This window comes from Balearica regulorum, chromosome 1 (assembly GCF_011004875.1).
Source record: "Balearica regulorum gibbericeps isolate bBalReg1 chromosome 1, bBalReg1.pri, whole genome shotgun sequence".
Taxonomy (NCBI): Eukaryota; Metazoa; Chordata; class Aves; order Gruiformes; family Gruidae; genus Balearica; species Balearica regulorum.
Window position 1 is genome coordinate 44,591,649 of NC_046184.1, and position 22,342 is coordinate 44,613,990.

A 22,342-nucleotide genomic window follows, 5' to 3' on the forward strand; every position below is an offset into this window, starting at 1 on the left:
CTGAAATCAGTGAGCTTTTGTTCATGAAAAATATTTTTTCCTTAAATGTAGAGTTCTAAAACCTTTATGCCAACTTTTGAGATAGTGAAGGAACTTTTGAAAGAAAGAATAACAACTGAAAAACAGCAATATTCATAATACACCACATGTACTTTATTCTCAGGAACACAGTGTTCCAAGGTTCAGACCAAATGTTTCATAGATTTGCTAATAGCTATGCTCATATTCTCAATTTCCATGCATGACTACAGCTATGACCTGAATTTTTAGTCCATGATGCTCTTTGGTTTAATTTGAGATAAACAAAAGTAATTCTAATATTACTACATAGTGATACCTATATCTGCGAAGAAAGATAAAGATTTTCTTCTCAATAACATGCTAACACAAGGCAGTATCACTTATTGATACATAGGTATATTTTCCCTCAGTAATATTTATATAAACTTTAGAGTAATTCAGTTAGAACAAAATCAAACATGGTCTAACATTGTCATTTACTTACAGTGTTTCCCTACACAGTTGTGATACAGTGTCATGTAGAGTTCATATTAAAATTAATTTTAAGGGTCTCGGTCCATGCCTATCTTTATATTTGCCCTTGTGACATGTTAAATATATGAATGTGGTCCTTATTTGATGGAGTGAATAGATTTTACCGCTGCCTAGTATCCCACATTTTTATCATCTCTCAATGCTATGCTTATCCAATTTTCCACCTCTTAGTGCTTTGTATAATTCTTTACAGCACCTCTTTTTCCTCAGGGGAACTATTTTGCTGTATTTTACATTTGTTCATACCTATAAAGCTCTTGCTTTTATTAGAAGAGGAAGAAAAGTATTACAGCAATGTACTTGGATGGTAGGTGAATCACTGTGACCTACCCGTTGTTCTGTTTTCTCATGAAGTACTTTTTCCATTGAATCACAGAAACAGATGTTCTAACACCACCATGCAAAATCTTCTTTTATCATCTGTCAGGAAAAGGAAAAGAAGCTGTGCCTTAACATTAGTTGATAGATACTGTACCAGTGTACTACAAAGTTCACTTTCCATCACAAATAATTAAAAACCTATTTAAGGATGCTACATATCCCACTGATCTTAGCTGTTTAACAAGATGTTGTGTCCTATTCTCTCATTTTATAGCTCCAAGTTCTCCTCCAGAATCCCTCTCCGTAAAACAGTTGTCGGGTGTCACTGTGAAGTTGTCATGGAAACCTCCACTGGAGCCAAATGGAATTATCCTCTATTACACAGTTTACGTCTGGTAAGATTTTCTGGAAATAGTTCTGAGGATAAATATTAATCTGTAACCTATCAGGAATGTTAGGTTTTTCTTACACAATGTGTTGATTACACGTTTTTGGAGAACTAATATTCATCCAGCACTTAAAAAACTAGCCTTTTGTATATACAAATTCAGACATAATGTAGTAGCTGAAAATTGGGGCATTAAATATTTTGTAAGCATGTTCAACATTTTTCTAAAGGTTATATTACGGTAAATGAATTCAAGTTTAAATTAGAACATGGTGACTATTTTCATTATATCTGGATTAGGCCTATTGTAAGGCAGAGCACAAACCTATGCTAAATTGTCAAGGAGATTTGAAATCGGCTTAAAAGAGAGAAATATTGCTTCCTTTCGTAGGAAGTTTGTAAGAGCAATGTTAAGAGTCTTTGTACGTGCTATCCATTATGTCTGCTGTTATATTTTATATTTATCATATTCATAGCAAACAACTATTTTTAACAGATATTTTTCATTTACTGTGTGGGTTTTTTTCTATCTGCCCTTTTTTTTCCCCTAATTCTGTCTTTTTCTGCCATCTCTCTTGGGATCTTTCTTCACCTTTAAAAAAAACGGAGTTTTGTCACTATAGAACTTGCAGCTTCTGTCCTATTCTCTGCATAACATAGTTTGGGCTACTGATGTGGCATTTTTTCAAAGATCCATGTATAACTTCTACTGGGAGTGAAAAGATTTTGTTATTAATCACTTTTAATATATCACATTTATGCTGTACCATTTTATTGCCACTACTAAGGTGCAGGAAGCAAATGCTAACGTGCACCTGATGAGATGTGAACCAGATGTGCAAATCAGCAGTCTTTATAGACACACTACTATTGAGCTAACATTTATTATTTTAATGCTACTTGACAATTTGGGGATAGAGTTTGGCCTCAGTTCCTATTGATTTTTTTTTTTTTTTTAAATTCTAGCTTCTAGTTGAGTTGGTGATAAAGTGGAGTGAGCTCTTCTTTCCAGAAAAGTTAAATTTGGGTTGTCTTGTTACTTCTACTGTATTGGCAAGGTTAGGTGCTCTTTAACCACACAAAACATTAAAGACTATCCTGTAGCTAGGGAAGAGTTACTTCACGATAAGGATTATGGATTTGATACAGGCTGTGTTCAAAGACTTGAGGTTATTCAACTTTTTATACTTATATTGCCTTAAAGCTTACTGCTTTTGTTATTCTGACAAATGAATTAGTAAGAATTATTTAAAAACTGTTAATTGATCCATCTTTCCAAATATTTGAATTTAGCAACCACATAACTTTATGCAGTAAGCCTTGTCCTTTTTCCTTCCATATTCTCCTTGCTCTGTCTTATCTGTCCTTACTGTGCCATATCTAAAATTAGAGAGGCATTAGGTATCATCTTGAGGGAAGGGCATTGGAGAAAAACTCCCATTGCCTTCAAAGGGGCCACAACTTCTCTCCTTCCTTGGAGGTTTTGGGTTTGGGGGGGGGGGCGTTGTGGGGGTTTTTTGTGGGGGGAGGGAGAGGGGGCAGAATTTTAAGTACTTAACAGAATTTTCTATACAATTTCATAAGATGCATTGGAGGGTGAGATTTGACAAGGCAAACTGTTGTGCCATAATTGCTGTTCTTGGGAAGCATTTAATATATTTTGGGGGAAACTGTTAATCCCAGAGCCTCTCAATAAAGCAGAAAGAGGAAGGTTAATACAGACGTTAAATAAATGTTCCTTCTCTTAAATATATTGCAACAGTCATAGAGAATTTGGTAACCTTTCCTTAATGGACTGAGAACAAGGATCCACAACTACTAGAATAGAAAGGGTAGTATCTGTAACATTTTCGTTGTTATTATCTTTCATGGAATTTGTCCCAGGACAAGGTGGTTTTGGGTGGTAGCAGGAAGCAAAGCAACTTTCCGCATGCTTTGAGTCTGCAAACTCATACTCCCCGAGTCTGCATTTCTAGAGTATTAAAGGCATATTAACAAAAATGCTGAAATAGTATATAGCTATTGTCTTTTGGCATTATCCTGTTCAGCAATTTTTTTTGTGATATATTTACTGACTAGATCTACTTTGAGGTACAGGTTTTTAACAATATATGGTACCTGTCTTTGTCAAGTGAAAGTGTGCAATTTCTTAGAACCTCTTTTGTACAGGTTTCTGAAAGATCTCATTTAAAACTTAATAATACTGTTCTTCATTAAAATTCCTGGGCTTAGCTTATTTTGCTAGATACTTTCTCATTGTCTGTGAAGACTGCACTCACTTTGATCAGTGTTTTCTTATTTTGATTGCAATCTCAGTTGTTTCTAAACAGAATATCAACTTTTCTTGAAACACCCCAAGCTTTTTGTCTTCTTCCTAACTATGCCTGATTGTGGAAACATTTTTTGGCAAATAAGATATTATAAGAATGCAATTACTCAGAATGGAAGTGTTTGCAACACTAAGCTGTGGATCTAACTCTTACTTAAATTAAAACAAGCTACTTTTTCCATACTAAGACTATATTGGGCAAAGATCCAGGAAAATACATCTTTTCTTTGTATAGAATTTGGTAACTGCAGCTGCAACCTTTTGTATCTCTTTACTGAGTATTCAAAATGTCAGAAGTTTGGGGAAAATGTAAATGTTGTTAATTTTCTCTGTTACCAAGAACGTTTCCCACATCAAGAGACATTCCACTTAAAATCTGACAAGGATAGGAGAATTTAGTTTATTCATTCTCATGCATTTTCTCATTCCAATTGTTTGTTAATGTAACTTTATTTCAGGGGTATCAGATGGTGATCTTTGTTAACAGGACATTCATTATCAAGGGATGAAAATCAACCCATCTAATAATTTTGAATCAGCCTTTCCCTTTTCTTTTTCTTAGAATTAGAACTCTTTCTCTTGTTTGTAAAGACCTCCACAGTGACTCCTGGAGCAAGATATTTGGGTTTAGTTGTCAAATTATCATCCCTGTACAAAATCCCATTAAAGGCACAGGGAACTCGCTCATACAGAAATCTCTGCAGGAATAGAACATTAGCTAGCTTTTTTTCCTGCTATTTTTTCATAAAATATTACATTAATTTAATGAGGAATATCAGACTTTTAAAACTCAAGTTAGTTATTTCTGTATCTTATTTTACTTTCTGATAATCATTTCATACCTATGCTAATACCAGCGTTTTATTAATGTTACATCTTGTAGTCTTTCTAGGCGGGTTTTGACCTGACTAGAGTTCCATTCTGATCCCCTGCTACATTCCACCAGAATTAACTCAGCACCAGCTAATTCCTGTTCCATATCATCTTCTATTATTCCATTTATAACTTCAGCCTTCTGACCAATTTCACAGAGTCACAGTAGGGCATGCTCCCTGCTATAATCTTTTTATATTTCGCTATTCCTGTCCAGGCAGACAGTTTAGTTATGCCCTACTGTGTCCTTCCCAAGGGTACCACAGAACCATTTAATAGCATTTACTAGATGGACATGTTCCTCCTTGATATTCCATATAATCATTATCTTTACTGCTGTAATTTAGAAATATATTTCTGTTGGGGTTTTGTTTGTTTGTTTTTTTAAAGCAAAATTAAGAGCCCTGTTGTGATGCAACAGTGCAAAAGCGAGCTTTTCAACATAAAAGACAAAAGTTATCCCAGTCTTTTTTTAAAGCCTAAAATATTTGTATTTACCGCAATACTGCATTTTTCAATTTTATATCATATGCCATAGTTGTATACATACAGAAATGGTGTGTATATATAATTAATAAAATACTTTTTCTTTAGGAATAAAATGTCAAAAAGGAGTGTTAATGTAACAGAAACATCACTGCAGTTCACAGACCTGGAAAATAACTATGAGTATAGCGCTTACCTAACAGCAAGTACAAGATTTGGAGATGGCAACATAAAAAGTGATACTATAATATTCAGAACTTCTGAAGGAGGTAAGCTTATATATACTATGAATCTTCAATTTCATTCAGCCTTAAATTTCTGTCAGCCTTATTTAAGTTAATAAAGCTACTGAAGTAGAAATGGCATTTCTCTGGTCAAGAAGATACATTCTACCTGTCTCTGTGTGTGTGTACACGTATATATGGCTCTATAAAATTATGATGAGTATTTCTGCTAATTTACTGAGCAAAACTTTGCATTTCCCTTTGAGACAGGTAAGATATTAAAATAATAAAATTTTAAATTTTGAAATAAATCAAATTATTTTATAATATATTTTAATAGCGCTTTTCTTTATCTTGCTGTGACACAACTTGTGATAGGAAAAATACTCTGTAGAGTCTGTCTTACAAGTCTGAAATGGTTTTAATTTGAAAATGAAATCAGTAAGTGTACACTGATTTGTTTATTCTAGTTTAATGATGTTATACTTCCAACATTGTAGATAACTTTTATGAATGATCATACTATATACTGTGCTTTGAAAGTCATTCAGTTTAATTATTGTTTCTGGTTTTCCCATCAATTATATTGCTACAATCTGTTTCAAAATGGATAGTATGTAGGCATATTTGAGAATCATCCTGCATGGATAAACTGACTTCCCAACACACAATCCCTGGCAGGATTAGCTTCTATATCCAAGCCATCCTTCAAAAGACTGTTGGAATCATCAGGTTGTAGGTATTCCCAGTCTTTGCTATTGAAGCTGCTGTGGAAATATGAACTGACTTTTCAGGGCAGGATTTTTTAGGAACTGATCCTGGAGTTCCTCCTCCAATTAATATTTCACTATTTTATACAAACTAGAACAGCACAAAGCAAAAGAGATAACTTAGGGTGTTTAGTACTCTACTACATGATGTATAGAACACTTGGGTGGTGAGAAATATGGATTTAAATTTTCTTAAGCTGACTTAAGGAACTGAATTTGAGACTCCTACATCACTGTGCTACTGAGAAGGACTATATGCTGCTATTCTTTACAGGAAAGGAGGAGAGGCTAATTGAAGAAGAATTACAGAGTCCTCCTTGCACGTTTAATAGGCTGAGGAAAGAGGAAAAAACAGAAATTATCATATTTTCCAAGTTTAAGTATCTGGTTTACCTACCTGAGTAGGGAGCCTAAATTCTGTTTATAATCAGCAAAGACACAACAAGGCTTTTAATTTAGGTTTTCTGAAAAAAAGTCCTTTTTTTTTCCTATTAACTATATATGGAGCATAGAGGCTTAACTCAGTCAACTTCTATGTCTGCAAATCAGAGTTTCCATGTGCCCAAACCAGTAAGTACAGGACAAACTCTATAGGAAAAGGTCATCTGTTTACAAATGCAGCTAAATACAAATGTGTCTGAAAAAAGAAGGAGTCTAAAAATTTATTTACATCTACTATTTTATTTGACCATTTCCAGAAGCAGTTTTTATACCATAATCAGAAATACATTTAATTTGACATAGGATGTTGTGGATGTTTCTTGGGCGCTCTAACATACAAAATCTTGAGTTAGATATGCTAAAACTTAACATTTTTCCAGCACCAAGTGATCCACCGAAAGACGTTGTGTACAGAAACCTTACTTCCACATCAATAACGCTATTCTGGTCTCCTCCTCAAAAGCCTAATGGAAATATACTGTACTACTCAGTTTATTTCAAAAATAATTCAGGAATATTCATACAGGTAAGCTTATTTTTATATTCTTTTTTGGTAGAATTCATTAAAGATGAAATCAGTTTTATAGTTATCCATATATTGTTTTTTCACAATATATTGTTTTATCACAAGGCAGGTTTTTTAACTTATAAACATAGAAGCACATCTTGTAATCATATGTGTTGTGTTGTGCATCTCATTGGACATTCATATCATTAAGCATTAAAGCAAATAGGTTTTGTGTAATCTGTATTGCAAAGTTTATATGTACATGCATATACACACACATACATGTAATATATATGCACAACATATATAGAGAGACACAAACCCCATTATATTCATTGCACTCTTTATTAGTCTATACTATCAATTTGAATAAATTTCTGTAACAGTTTTGGTTTTACTTTTTAATGCATGTTTATACAGTACTGAAAATAAGAAGATATTGATATCAAGTAGTGAATACATTATTATTTCTTTTTTTTGTTACTCTCAAAAGGAAATTACTGTTTAGTATATTGAAACAAAGATATTGAGATTCCTAAGTTAAAGCATAAAAGACAAATAAGATTTTATTTATAATTTTTTGGTGATCTGCACATTTCCACATAGGTTTTTTTTTGCTACTTTCATCCTTAATTACGCACCACATTTATTAATTGTATATATAGTTTTTCTGTTCTCCTTTCTAAGAATCTATTATGATACAGAAATATAATAAGAAATAAGCTTCCTTCACAGGTTTTTGGTTACTAGCTTTACACATATGGAAGAAAAGAAAGAAATATAAAGTCATGAAGAAACTAATGCATGAAAAGTTACATCTACTGCATAACTTTATGCTCAAGATATGTCTAGTGTGAGGTATGCATGTGTTTGAGGATAGCTGGAAAAAAATATTCACAAATTTTACAAATACCTGGTACAGAATCATTGCTGACATACTTCAGTGTATACACTTCTCTGACTTCTGTGAAGCTGTGTGCTTGCCAGGCTCTGTCTGCATAGTTTCAGATGCAAGCAGGACCATGCCATGAATTCACATTCTGATGAGACTAAAGTTAGGGCTACAGTTCAGAGCTTCAGCCTCTGCTTGCACACGCTGCTAGACCAACAGCATTTTTCTTAGCCCTGGAGAAACCTTAACACCAGAGCATTACCTGAACTAGTCCATGCTATGAAGAGTGTCTACATTTATGTAATTATTGGACAACTGAAGCAGTTTTAGAGGAGAACTACAGACTTGGGCTACTCCTGCCTTTAGGAAGGTGGAACTCTGAGCTGAATAAGTGAAGTGAAACCGATACACTGAGAGCTATAATCCCTCTGGATGTGCCCAGGACTCCGGAAATGAAGGAGCAAGATAGGGAAGATGGAGCGCAGTAGCATTGCCCCAACAAGGTGAGGGTCCAGTTTCATTATCATGTAGTGTAGTTGGGCAAGGACAGGATGGTGGCATGGGTGGAAGTTACCACTACTTTGGCATATTATGCGGTGGACAGCAGAAGATCGCTGACAGTAGCTCCACTTCTAGGTGTGGAAACTACCGTTTTCAACCTTTCAGCTTTGATTTTTAACCCATCCCTCAGCAGAAAGCTATGAGAAGATAGGTTTCAGCTGCTGCTACATCTGCCTCTTAGTGGCCATGGGAGATCATCTTTAATCTCTCAAATCATGATCCACTCCTAATCTGTCTGCTCCCCTTAACTCCCTCTGCCCTTCACATGCCTCTCTGTTCACTATCTGGCATGGCAACTGCTGTATCTACGTTGCACTCCTATTCTGTACCTTGGCATTCCTGTGGGTGCAAGGTAGATTTCAAACAGGAAAAAAAACCAATTCTCCCCTGTTCCTTTCTGTCAGATGTTTTATATTACTCTGTACAACAAAGGAAGGCATGTGTGAAAGCCAGCCTGATCTATATTTTATATATATATATATGACATATACAGACAGTTGTAAGCTGTATGACTGCATGCACACATACAGCTTACAACTGTCTGTAACTTAGAAGTATAACCATGTAGTTGCAGGGTCTGTTGGTAAGTTTTGTATTGCACACATTTGGAAAGACATAATCTTTGGTTGGAATATTATGTATCTAGGCCACCATTCTGCTTATGTTTATCTGAACTATATTTTCAGTTTGGGAAATGATATAGGAGAACTAAAAAAATAGATGATCTTTCACATTTCTAGGAACTCCACCTGCTCAGACTTCTGCTGTAGGCAACCATTTGCTGCCAGTCTTTCATCTGCTTCTTTGTCAGGACATAACAACAGGGGTCTAAGTCTTAAAGCATATCTTCTAGATGCCTGAAAAATCATCCCAACTGAAGTATCTCAAGAAAATTAACATCTTCCAATGCTGTCATAATCTGAAATAGATATAAAAGTCATACTAAAACTACTACTATTCTGTTGTCTCAAGTTCTCGCTTCTCCTCACATGTTCTGAAACTCCTCAGGCATATTAAAGCCCAATGAATACAAAGTACTGATTACAAACAGCAGTGTTAAAAGCAGAAAGATAGTAGCTGCAGAGTAAAGCATTTTGTTTAGGGGGGGGAAAGTAAAAGACCTGAGATAAAGGATGCAGTTTACTCCTTAGCATGATGCAGAAACTTGCAGGAAAAATAGTTTTCCTTTAAAAAGAAAAAAAAGTTACATACCTCATAGGGCAGAAAAATAATGTATAGTTTCTTTGCTTTGCAGGTCTACATGAAAAATCGCACTGCGGCTGTCCAGTCAGAAGGCCTGCGATGCTCAGACCTAGGATTCAGAACCAGAACAGCAGAAGGAAAAATTTAGTGATGGAGATTAGATTTGAGGATTTTGGTATACGAGTGGGCTGTTTCTATGGGGATGCTGACAGGTTGTAAAAGAAAAAGTGTCAGAGAGGGAGGAATGACTGGTAACCAAATAGAAGAAACCATCACTTGCACTAGGCTAAGTTCAAGTCCAACTTTATCTTTGATCTTCTGCTGCCATAGATCTAGGGAAAATGCTATTTTTTGGTTTATGATCACCACTCTGCCCTAGGGCAGTAAAGATATGACATATTCTGACCAAGAGCACTTCCTACATAGATGACATGGCACTGTACCTCTTGTTCACATCACTTCTCTGTGATGCTGCCGGATTCCTACAGTTCGAGCTTCCGCTATTTGCAATAGCAGCTTTGCAAATTTTGTTCTGTGGTTTCCTGACATGATGCTTGAAGCAATCATACGGACTTGAATAAATGCTTTTATTTAATCTCTCTACACTTGTGTTTTTTAGCAAGAAAGTGGGAAAGGTGCTAATTACAAATATAGATTTATGCTTGGAGAAAGTTCTCCAGTGTAGGAATTTCAGTACAGATGACAACTGTCCTGCTCTGCCAAACCAGACAGGAGAACCAGGAGCTAAGTAGAGAAAAAAAACCCACTGCCCTTCTGGAGACTGAACATTAGACCTCCAAATCATCCAACCCCTGTACTTCAAGCCAACTTAAGTGAACATGACTGGATACAGTTCAGAGTGAAAATCAGTTTGGCCTGCCCTTGGGATGCAAGCAATGTAGTATATCAACTTAACAATCAAACATATCTTTCACCAGAATGAGCAACATAGGGATAAAAGGGGAACTTCCCTAAATACACTGCAATTTTTTCAGAAGATAGCCTCAGAATGGTACAGCATACAAAAAGCAAATATCGTTGCTTAGTTTGGTGTATGTGACGCTCCTTGAGGGATGGCTTGGATTAGCCCTCACAGTGTCACCACTCTCACCTGATTGCCAGAGTCAAGTATGCAATACTCTTAACTCAAAACAGCAGTGCAATACACGGAACCCAAAGAAGGAAACAGAACAGGGAAAAATGGTTCACAGTGAAGAACGGGAGCACTGTGTTGTCTGTATACAACTAATTACATCTTTATGCCTCTAGAAATTCGTGCTGCTTCCTGGGGCGAAGAAGATACTACTTTCTTTTGACACTTTCATGGCCTGTGTGTATTGCTTACACTTAGCTGCTTTTAATAATCTGATACTTTGCTATGTCAAAACTTCTTTCATGTATGGATGAAGAAGGGGACAGAAGGAAGAATTTCTTCAGCTGTAGCCAAAGATCCTAAGCTGTTTGCTTTCATCTGCAGCCATGGTTAATTGTAAAACTTCCTATAGTGTTCTATCCCTAGGGTACAATTAGTGCAAGTTTCATCTTTTCTCAGTTTGTACCCACACAGTTCTTCCTGCTCACCCTTACTCTTAATTATGTGTTCATTCTTTTCTAATATTTTGCCATATCAGAAGTTTGAGGTAGTCCCCAGTCCTTGGGCTCCTCAAAATAAGGGGACTACCTCTTAAACAGTTTTTGTTGAACCACCAAAAAGCCTGTTATAGTGTTCATGTTGGTTCATTGACTCCTTAACTGCCAGACAGCTGACTAAATTGTGAAGGTATGCTTTTTAAACTAAGAGCTGGATTTTCCCTTGTTCATACCAATAAATTCCCTTTAAATCTAGAATCAAAACTTGATGTGGCATCTTTAAATTTTAGCTTGAAAACTCAGAATTATTTAAGGTATGTATTAATCTTATTATTAGATATTATTATCAATTACTAATTATTAATAATTACAATATCTAATAATAATAACAGGATAGTTCTGGGTCAGAAAGTATTTTCTTTCATACTGTGCTTGAGCATCAAAAAGTTTAATTAAATACCTTAGAATTTAATCCTCTCTTTCCTGTACCTTACCCTACCCAAGTGTAAAGCAAAGCTCTTCCCAGCCTTTTTTAGTTAGTTATGTGAAGATAGTGAGAGCTTTCACCTATGTTTAGAAGAAAGTAATATATTAAGGTGGAATTTCTTAGTATTTTGACTGATGTTGACTTAATCTAATCTTTCAGACAAACCTAATGGTGTGCTTTAAGGCTGTTAATAGGAGTGGATATAGAAATTTATATCGCCAATTTGTGCAGCTTTTTTCTTGCATTCAAAACAAAGGCTTACATTTTCATTGCCAAAAAACCTGTTTACTTATTTATGTTATGTGAGCACTAGTGACTGTAGGCAAAACTAGTTCTTCAGATATTGGTATAAAAATCTCAGGGACATGAGTGAGAATATCACCTATTGTTTTCTGCAGAAATAAAATAATTTTGCCTGTACAAAAAAAACAGTGAATTGTTACGTTAGATATATAAATTGATATGTATTGGTGACAGACTTCAAGATTGTATATTATCAATTTGCACAGTACTGAGTCAACTGTTTGGTAGAGTGTTTCACAGTGACTTCTTCAGTAGGAACTTTCCTTAAGAGAAATATAACCCATTTTTTAGTATGTCTGTGTTTATATGTGGATTTCTGAATTTAAATATGCAAACATGACAGTCACCTTTCTTCTGATTCAGTTAGTCTGCTATCACAGCCTCTCTTTTTTTAGGAAAGCATTTAATTTAATGCCAGCTTTGATTTTAAGGTAATGGAGGGTGCAAATCAGATGTAACACCAAAAACAGTGAGCAGGCCAAATAACTGGAATGTGTACTAGGCAATTCATCAGGGGGTTGGACAAAATCCATCTCACCATGAAAATGTTGCTATGTAGAAAAATTAGGAGGACTTCTATGGTCCTGAGAAGTGCTTCCCATGCCACCTGCTCAACAGGGCAATGTGGCTGCTGGAGAGGAATGATACTAACTGAATCAGAAGCAAAGCTGTGACTTCCTACCCAATGCTGGAGCAGAATATGCTTATGGGGTACAGGACCTCTCAACACTTTTCAAATCATAAACCAACTGCTTTGGATCATCTAAGTCAGGTTCCCATAAAGCAGTGGGTGATTTGACACATTCAGTTATGTGGTACAGCTGACCTTACATAAATAATTTGAATTTATATTTTTTTTCTCCTTTTCATTATCATTCAAAATGTTTGATTCCAAACAGGAATAGCCTCCTCAGAGGGACTGATCTAGAGCACTAACCTATTGCAACAGTCACAGTTTTAGTGGAATTGTTTTTATATAGTTCAAAAGAAAGTGGTACTGTCTTTTTGTTAGCAAGTAACTGCACAAGGAAAAGAAATTCTGTCAGTTCCTTCAGTTTAACACAATTCACTGGGTATAGATGTTTGCATTAGAAATAGTGGCATGATTTTAACGGAAAAAACAACTAACAAAAGGAACAGTTTATCAAGTGTTGCAGTGAGGTCTCTGCTAATGCAAGTTTTGAATTAAAAATCAGACAATTTTCTGTAAGATCTACTCTCAAAAATGGAATAAAGTGAGAGAAGTCCTTTGATTTGCTTCATGCCGATCAGGCAAGGCAATCACATGTGTCATCATGTAATCTATGAACAATTAGCAGATGATACTTTTTGTTGTTTTCAATATGGACAAACACATTGCAATATTCCAGATTTAATGTGTTTTAAAAAAAGATGGATTGGCATTCAACAACTACAAACAGGAGGAGCCAAGTATGTACTCTGTAATACTTACAAGGAATAACAATAAACATCATACAATAAATTACTTGAGTATTTCTGTAAAAATCAGGACTAATTAGGAGCCAAAATGTAGGTTTATGTCCCCTGAACACTATGGTGAATTGTATCTGTTGGTGGCGGTGATGGCTAAATGGGAAACTAGAAACAGAAATCAAAGAATAAATAACATTTTCAGTGACAACACTTTTTTTTTTTCTTTAGAATTTCACGAGTTATGGTAATGACAGCGATGCCAGTATGCCCCAGTCTGCAGTTCTGGATGACTTGGCAAAATACAGCCATTATACACTATGGTTAACTGCAAGCACAGCTTTTGGAGATGGAAACAAAACCAGTCAAATAATAGATGTGTATACGGATCAGGATAGTAAGTTAATAACTTTTTAAATGTTCGGTGTATATCAGTGCTTCCATTTATTAAATATTCTCTAACTTTTAAAATTTTTTACTGTTATGGTGGCAAAGTTAAAAAAAATCCATTCAGTACTGTTTTTTGAACACTACAGTATTTTTCTTGGCAAGGAAGACATTTTGATCTGACTCTTTGCTTTATAATACTAAGGTAGTTCACAAGCTTCTTCTTTGGATACAAGCAATAAAAATATTGTCTTAAACCATCATTAAGAGCTTTTTATTAATCAAATTAAAAATGGATGATTATTCATATATACCTTCACAATATTTTGCTTTCAATAGTGAAGCATAAATTATTTTAAAGGTTGTACAAAATATTGCAAATGAGATTTACAAACTAATCATACTTTGGGCATTTATTTCTGTTTCGGTTTTGGATTCTTTATTACTGTAATCCATGCATTTATTTTTTGCTTATTATCTCTCATAGTCCCAGATGGTTCTGTTGAAAATCTGGTCTATCAAAACATTTCCTCATCTTCTGTAAATGTAAGCTGGCTTCCACCATCCCAGCCAAATGGCTTAGTCTTCTTTCATGTTTCTCTAAGTTTATTGCAACTGGGAACCAAGAAGATATTGTCTTTACTTACTTACAACACAAGCCTAATTTTTGACAATCTGGAGAAATATACTGATTACATTCTGAAAATCACACCAGCCACTGATAAAGGATCTTCTGAACTGCATGCTCTAAGTCTGCATATAAGAACTGATGAAGATGGTAAGATAAGTATATTTTATTAATTCCTAAGGAAATGTAGAAAAAAAACCCAAATAGCTTTTTAAAAGAAAAAAAGATCATTGTGTTTATTTTTCTCATGTTACTTAAAGCTTTTTTGTTATACGACACAAACAACTGCTACACATTTCTGTGTTGTAACCATGAAACAGACTCTTCCACTCAAAGCACAACTTTAACTGATAGCTATAAGACATCTTTCATTGTAACTCTCATTTTTCTGAGGTTATCCTTGGTTTTCTCTTTCTTATTTCTTCCTGTAGTACCAGAATCAGCACCTATAATCAAAACATTTTCCAATCTTTCAACTACCTCAGTTATGCTTTCATGGGACCCTCCTGTTAAGCCAAGTGGTATTATAATAAGTTATGATTTAAACTTATTTGGGCCAGAAAGGAATAACTCATTCTCTACCACCAATAATTTCATCATCTTGGAAGACCTTCTACCATTCACATTATACAGCATTTATGCAGCTGCAAGAACAATAAAAGGGCTTGGTCCATCTGCCGTGCTTCAGTTCTACACAGATGAGTCAGGTGAGCAAATTCAATTGTAACCAACTTCGAATTTTTGACCTTTGAAAGTTTGCCAAGTGTCAGGGATTTTGAAGCAAGCAACAATACCTTTCTCTTCATCCCCCCATGTAATTGAAAAATGATAAAACATGGAAATATTTCTGACACATTCTTAGGTCTCCTTTACATGGACCTCCGCTCACCTGCATGGTAAATGGCATATCTTGTAAATAGATACTGAGTTGTGCTCAATCTATGATGTAGGATGTGAATACTACACATTCCAGTAGTATTTGTAATACGACTTTTGTTAAATGTCTTAATTCTGACAATGGAAATGTTTAAGTGATTAATTACTTAGGTCTCTAAGAATATCTGTTGTTGAGTAAACATGTATTCCTGATTAATGGAATTTGTTTCATGCCAAAAAGAAAGAAAAAGATTAAAATAGCGATGAAGTACTGTTTGTTGAGTTCAGATAAAAGTGGTAACAAATGTACATATGTTCTCCTGCTTCTCATAAGTGTTGGGTTTTGCCAGGATTATTTATAATTTGGAACTCAAGAGCATTTCTCTTTTGCAGTGCCATTATCTCCACCCCAGAATTTAACCATTACCAACTACACTGCAGATTCTGTGTGGCTAAAATGGGATCCCAGTCCTCAGCCAAATGGTGTTATTATGAGATATAATTTTAAGATTTATGAAAACAACACTGAAAAAATATTTTATCAGGTATGTTTATAATTAACAGTGTTTAATTTCTTTTTAGCAGATAAATTTTTTTTCATGCTTTAGGAACAAAATATATGACAAATATTTTAAATATCTGATATGGTCCTAGAATTATGAAGCTCCTTTAAATTCCTATTTGTTCAGAGAGTTTACTTACCCTCCCACCATGCCTGTAATTCAATTTTTAAAATTAGATAGAAAAAAATTTTGTGTCTAATTTGATTTGAGCTTCTAGTATTTCATTAATGATGTACATTATTAATCTGTAGTTCATATTTCAGTGTAAGTGGGATGTTAGAAAATGACAGAAGTTACTTGTATTGTGGCTACCTTTGCTTAGCTATTTAGTATCTGTGGACTTTCAAGATTCAAAAAGACAGACAGATATTCCAAGTAATCTTGAAAAATGATTAAAAACCGTTTAGAGTTTTGCATTTTTTTGTTTTTACAGAATAAGAATAACTGAATAAATTTGAACTGAAATAGATGCTATAAAACAATATACAAAAATTGATCAAGGCATTTCTAGCTGCTTAAATCTGGTTGCTTGGACGGCATCAAGAAATGTGCCATGAACTGTAATGGCTGCAAGCTGAGGCCAGGATTGCATCTCAAGCTTAGAAACTATTTAGTGAGTTCTGTTCACCCGAGACACTTGTAAAAGCTGCAGGGGAAAGGCATTGCTGCTGTGTGCTATGAGATTAAGACATGTAGTGTACGGTAAGTGTGGGACAGTGGGGAGCTCCATTAGTCTAGCTCCCTCGGCAATACAGTCCTTATTGCAGAGACTTAGTGTGCAAGGAAAGTGCTAGTGCTGTTGTTAAGCGTATGCATTGTGAAAATCAGTCCCCATGGGGTGGCCTACTGTGCTCCCCCTTATACAGTCTGCTGTTATTGCCCATTGTGGAATGAAGTGCTGTCATCATCCCAGTGTCTTCCATAATCCTTGGAACAGGAGGAGCACAATGCACATACAGAAGAGGAAGAGTGTTTTCTACAGCCAGGTGTTTTTGGAAACACATTCTATGGGTGCTCACAGAGGCCACCAAAGATTCCCCACTGTCCATCAGAGGTAGACTCAAACTCAATGAGACTACAGAAACTGGCTAGAGTGCTTGAATACATCTGCTATGCCCTACATTTCTTTATGTTTTATAATGTTACGTGGGCAAGAAACTAGATTTAGGTTGTGACAGCAAGACAGGCAGAGCAATTTATATATAAATATTGTAGTTAGTAATCATAATTCTCTGATAACTTGGATTCCACAAAATGTTCACCAGGTTTTCTTGCTGAAATTCAGCTCTTTCCCCACTGCTATTATAGTCTTCTCAATGTTTGCACAAAATATACTTTGCATGCTCTGTGAAAAACAGCTACCAGGAACTGAACTGTGTTTTTTAGCTTTTTTTGAAGCTCTTCATCAGTCTGTGTCTGGCTCAGGTAAAGTAAAAGAAATGAGAAGCTATAACCCATGACCTCTTCCACTGTAGAGGTGTAGTAAGGAAGTAGAAGGTGAGAGGGGGATGATGTGGTGGTGTGGAGGTGACAGGAGTTTTCAGTATTGGTTAAAAAAGGCGTATGTGGAGCTAATCTATTCTAACAACGCTATGCTAATTATGCCACCATCCTTTGGCATATCTCCCTCACAAGCCACAGTGAAAGAGGGAGAGGAGAAAGGAAAGGAAGAATTTGACCCTGCATTCTTTTTCATTGAGCTCAGGGACTACTTTCACTGAAAGCTGCTCAGAGTAGAGGAGGCAAGACTATGGTTCTAAATCTTCTGTTCATTTCAGCAGGTTCAAGGTGAGGCCCACAATGTTTAAATAGATTAATTGCTTACTAATAATTTTTCCTTTCTTAAGAACATTTCAGGTTCAAGACATGAGGCAAACCTTGTTGGATTACAACCGTTCAGCCCCTATTTTATCAGTGTCTCTGCATTTACCAAGCTTGGGAATGGCAATCAGTTCAGTAATGCTGTCCACTTTACAACAATGGAATCAGGTTAGACATGACTTTTTCTAAGCTGCAGTTCTTTTTATATATATTTTCCTTGTATGGCTGAACAACAGTCTTCCTCTTCTCTCCAAAGAAGACGTAACATAACACTGTCTCATTGTCTTCTGCCTGTGTAATGCCGATTCACATTCCTGCTGTACCGGATAGGCTGGGTTTGAAGTTTGATGTCGGAAGTGTAGAATTAGAAATGTCTTCATCTGAAATGAGAGGCTTATATGGCTACTATAAATCTATTAATAGCATCACAGATAAAGGGAGGAAAATTAGATAGATATCAGTCTTTGCAGATCAAAGTGATAATTCAGATCCCTGTGAAAATAACTGAAACTTTAGCAGTATCAAAAGCAGCTGGACAAAAGATTGGCAAATGAACTGGAAATTGTATTAAACAAATACAAATTTTTAACATTTTTTTATAATTTATTTTAGGAAGGGAAACTAGGCACTAATTAAATATCCTAGTTGGTTAGATCTTATTCTGCCTGACAACTGGGGAGGACTACACAATATAGTATGGCTTAATTAATTAATTATGTACAGTTTTGTCTTGTGGCTTCTACATGTCTCTTGAAGTTGCAGATTGTTTCAAAATGAAAAATTGTATCATCACATGAAAGTGAATATTCAACATTCACTGAAAAGAGCCCAGGAGCTCTCTGGGTTTGTAAAACTGGCCTCTGTGCAAAACTGTAGCTCCTTCACCAGGTCAGAACAATCCCCAGGCTCATGTACGTTATAAGGTCTGTCAGTCAGGGGACAGCATGGGTTAAGGGGCTGTGTCTGAACTCCAAGGTTCCTTTATATTGACTGCAAAAGGAGCAGACAAGGTACTGAAAGATCCCATATGGTGATTACAGTTTTTCAAGACCACACTTCCAGTGAAATACTCTTTCCAGAGCTGATAAAACAGGGGTTCTGGGGAAAATTACGCTGTTTATTGTACCCAGCAGTTACAACACTGTGAAAAATCACTATCACTGAACTGATTCAGGGTGGCTATTGGATCCCTGCAGCTGGAGGTTGTCCTGCCCAAGAGCCATGGTCATCCATCCGTTGTCTCATTTCATCACTGATATTCCATACTCATGGTACTTTCTTCAGAAGTTCTGGAGAAACATTGCCCACAGGAGTGCAGTCTAGTCATTTTAGTTTTTTCTCAGATTTTATGCTCAGCTAGTTGCAGCATTGTTTCCTTTCCCACCAATCCAGATTTTGGGCAATTGCTGGATCAGTTCCTCTTTGAGTTCATTTAAGGATTCTGCCTCTAGTCTTTATTAAAAGTGCCAGTTAATCTTTCTTCTGCAGATGCTGCTTTTTAAAAAAAGATTTTTCTTTGAACTGTGAAAAGAAAATTAATAATTTTAAAGAGATTCATTTACCTCTGTGCAGTGATAATGAACATGTTTCACACTATTTCTGGTACCTCGCTGATGGTCTTTTCACTCCTTTATGGATTCCTGGACATGTTTCAATAGAGGAAGTAGGTTGCAGCACCCCTCACTATGTATTCATTTTCTCTTAGCTGATACAGCCAGCATTTTAGCCCTTTCTGAGATACTTTAATTCATTGTTCTATTTATTTCACCAATTGCTCACAGATAGTTGCTCTATTTTCAGCACAAGTATAATATATGCTACCTTCTATTACATTTTTATGAGAATTTAAAAAAAATTTTCCTGCTGGAATCAGCAAGGAAATGGGGAACAGTAAGGTAAAAGCATCGATATGACAGCTCTGAAACCTGCCCAGTGGCTTCTGTGCAGGTCGTACCTCTGCTGAAAGGACAGAGATATGATACAGTGCCTAAAAGAAACAAAGCTAACATTAATAAGCAAGTTCTGCTGTTGATATTGTTGTGGGATATGTGTATGGGTTTCACACTACTGTGTATGTTTTACTACACTTTGATTAAAAAAACATGCAGAAAATATGAGCAGATGTGAAAATAAAATTGGAGCACACAACTAGACAAAAGTCAGATAGATGGCCTCTTCTGTTTCAAGTACCAGCGTCAGTCATGCTCAGTAGTTGGAAATGGACCGTCTAATGAGGACAAAGACACATTTTTGTTCTCTCAATTTTATTTTTTTTTTACAGTATCATTTTTTCTGCTACTGGAATGTTTAACCCTTGCTATGACGGCTGGGTCTACTTCTCTGACTATGTTGTTCTGTAATTACCATTTTTATTATGTGTGAATGTTAATCTTTGGTGCACATGTATCTTTTAAGTACCAGATGCTGTCCAGAATGTTCATTGTATTGCAACGAGTTGGGAATCAATCCTAGTGCAGTGGGACCCTCCTGCTTCATCCAACGGTGTGATTACTCATTACATCATAACAGTTGAAGGAAATTCTACAAATGTTTCATCTTATGATACTTTGCATAATTTTAGAAATCTGCTTTCCAATATTACTTATCAATTTAAAATAAAAGCTGCAACATCTGCTGGTGATGGTGAAGAACAGATATGCAATGCCAAAACGCTTCCAGAAAAAGGTAACAAATTGTTCAAGTTAATTCTTTTGTTTAATTGAAATGATGGCTATGAAACAAGCAGGCTTGCAATACCTGCTTCAATTCAGGCAGCTAAATCCTTTAATGTTTAAATTTCATGCTAGTTGTGGATGAGGAGAAATAGGGCTTCCTCTTTCTCCTGTTCTAGAATGCACTTGGTAATGAGAATAGAATTAATTGCCATTTAGAAAAGCACAGAGGGAGTACCTTTTTCTATGTTGAGAACAATAAAGCTGTACAGAATTTGTGCAATTAAGAAGCGTTTAACTTCTTTAAGGAGACTTTCATCATAACTCTCGATGAATAGGATTTTTTAACAAAGAAAATTGTGAGCTAAATCCAAAGAAGAATGTAGGCAGGTTTTTTTGGCATTGGAGTAAACAATTGTCACCTAAAATCTATCTTTCTTTCTCTCTCCATGCACACTTCATACTTCACCTAATCCTGGCTGTGCTTTCGTCTGGCACCTGAAACTTCCTTATGCACTCGGAGCTTAAACTCTGTGCAAAATAGTGTTGCTTCTGTGTAAATAGCTATGTGCCTGGCTTCTAAACGGGAAGTGGAGAGGAGCCGAATGCCTAATCCAGGAAGTAAATGCCTGTTTCAGTTCTCTTCCCCAGTCAGGGGCGATTTCTACTCTTGGGATTGGTTCTCTTGGTTTTGGTTGTGGTTTGTTTTTGTTTTTTTCTTCTCAGTGATAGTTCAGTATAACAACAAAAAATAATGTTCAGCAAGCAGGATCCAGAACAAGACTTCACCTTACCACTGAATTACAGGAGCAATTACTGCATTTAGTTCCTATTGCTGTTTCATCTTCAGTGACATTAATTTATGCAGTGGAGTTGAGGAGGTCTTTTAATTCATAACATCTGGCTCATTAGGAAACTTGGGGGTAGGATGGGGAGGGCACAACTGTATCCCTTGATGTTTAGGAACCAAACCTAACTTTCATAATACTTTTATTACTAAGTTATTGAATAACTTAAAAGATGAGTGGCATTCACACATTTATTTCAACTGAAAGAGTGAGTTCTGCTCAGTTCTGTCAAATAATAGATAGAAGAGTCTATCAGTGATGGATTCTAGGTTCTGGATGACAAGTGGAGGGGGGCAGCTCTAGATTTCTTCTTGGTAGCTTCCTGAGCAGCATGTACCTCTTTAGGTTCAGCCTTTGGATCTCTCCTATTCACAAACCCTTAGTGCCCCACTCAGCTTTGATTTCCACGCTTCTTAAAATTAGACGTGTATGTCTGAATGAATCTAGACCATGTCTGTATCATCGGTTGAACTACTACTGCTTTGGTTCCAGATCAAATGGCTGAGGTCCAAATGTGGATAAACAGAGCAGTCCCTTGCAGGCGTAATGCAGCCAACAATGTGAAAATAGCCAGGGTTGTCCTTTGATGACAGCCCGTCCTCATAATATGGTCCATCCCACTAGAGCCTGGCCACATCCCCTATTTGAACAATGAGGTGGTGCATTCATACCTGTTTCTGGTAAAAATGCACTCTCTGAATTGGCTTCATGAGCAACAACAGCCCCCTTAACAAATTCTGCCATTTTCTGATCCCTGATGGTCCCCTCTGGTCCAGCTCTTTGGCATTTTAGACTTCTGCCTGGGTCATCTGCCCTCAGGAACTTCTGTCCATCAATAGTGTTCAAAGTCTGCTTCTAAAGGAAGCATTGTTTAAATATTAGAGATGAGGATAGCATTGGGTGGAAATACTGTAGTGAGCTTAACTGCTGAACGTCGACGTGTGCAAGTGTGCACCTAAGTACACTTCTCAAGTGCAGTTGTAACTCTCCACTCCTTCTTTTAAATCAGGGCTGCTGAACAGCCAGACCTGACTCAGAGCTCAAGTAAAACTGAAACAGGGGATGGGTGTGCAGACAGGTGGGCCGGTGCACAATTAAAACTGGACTCATCCCAAACCCGAAGATTTTGGAGATAGTCTTATAGGAGGCATAGAATCATAGAATCATAGAATGGTTAGGATTGGA

The 22,342-nt window shown here is 36.1% G+C and overlaps 1 protein-coding gene across 10 annotated transcripts in view; it reads left to right on the plus strand.

Moving 5' to 3' along the window:
• Nucleotides 1-22,342, plus strand: part of PTPRQ (protein tyrosine phosphatase receptor type Q) — a 146,151-nt gene that overhangs the window by 60,055 nt on the left and 63,754 nt on the right. For all 10 annotated transcript variants that reach the window (XM_075747610.1, XM_075747618.1, XM_075747678.1 and 7 more), the window contains 9 exons: nt 1,151-1,271; nt 5,061-5,221; nt 6,768-6,913; nt 13,594-13,759; nt 14,237-14,527; nt 14,809-15,084; nt 15,647-15,798; nt 17,664-17,805; nt 20,053-20,322. In XM_075747610.1, the coding sequence (XP_075603725.1) occupies nt 1,151-1,271; nt 5,061-5,221; nt 6,768-6,913; nt 13,594-13,759; nt 14,237-14,527; nt 14,809-15,084; nt 15,647-15,798; nt 17,664-17,805; nt 20,053-20,322 (1,725 nt within the window). The remainder of the gene's footprint in view (nt 1-1,150; nt 1,272-5,060; nt 5,222-6,767; nt 6,914-13,593; nt 13,760-14,236; nt 14,528-14,808; nt 15,085-15,646; nt 15,799-17,663; nt 17,806-20,052; nt 20,323-22,342) is intronic.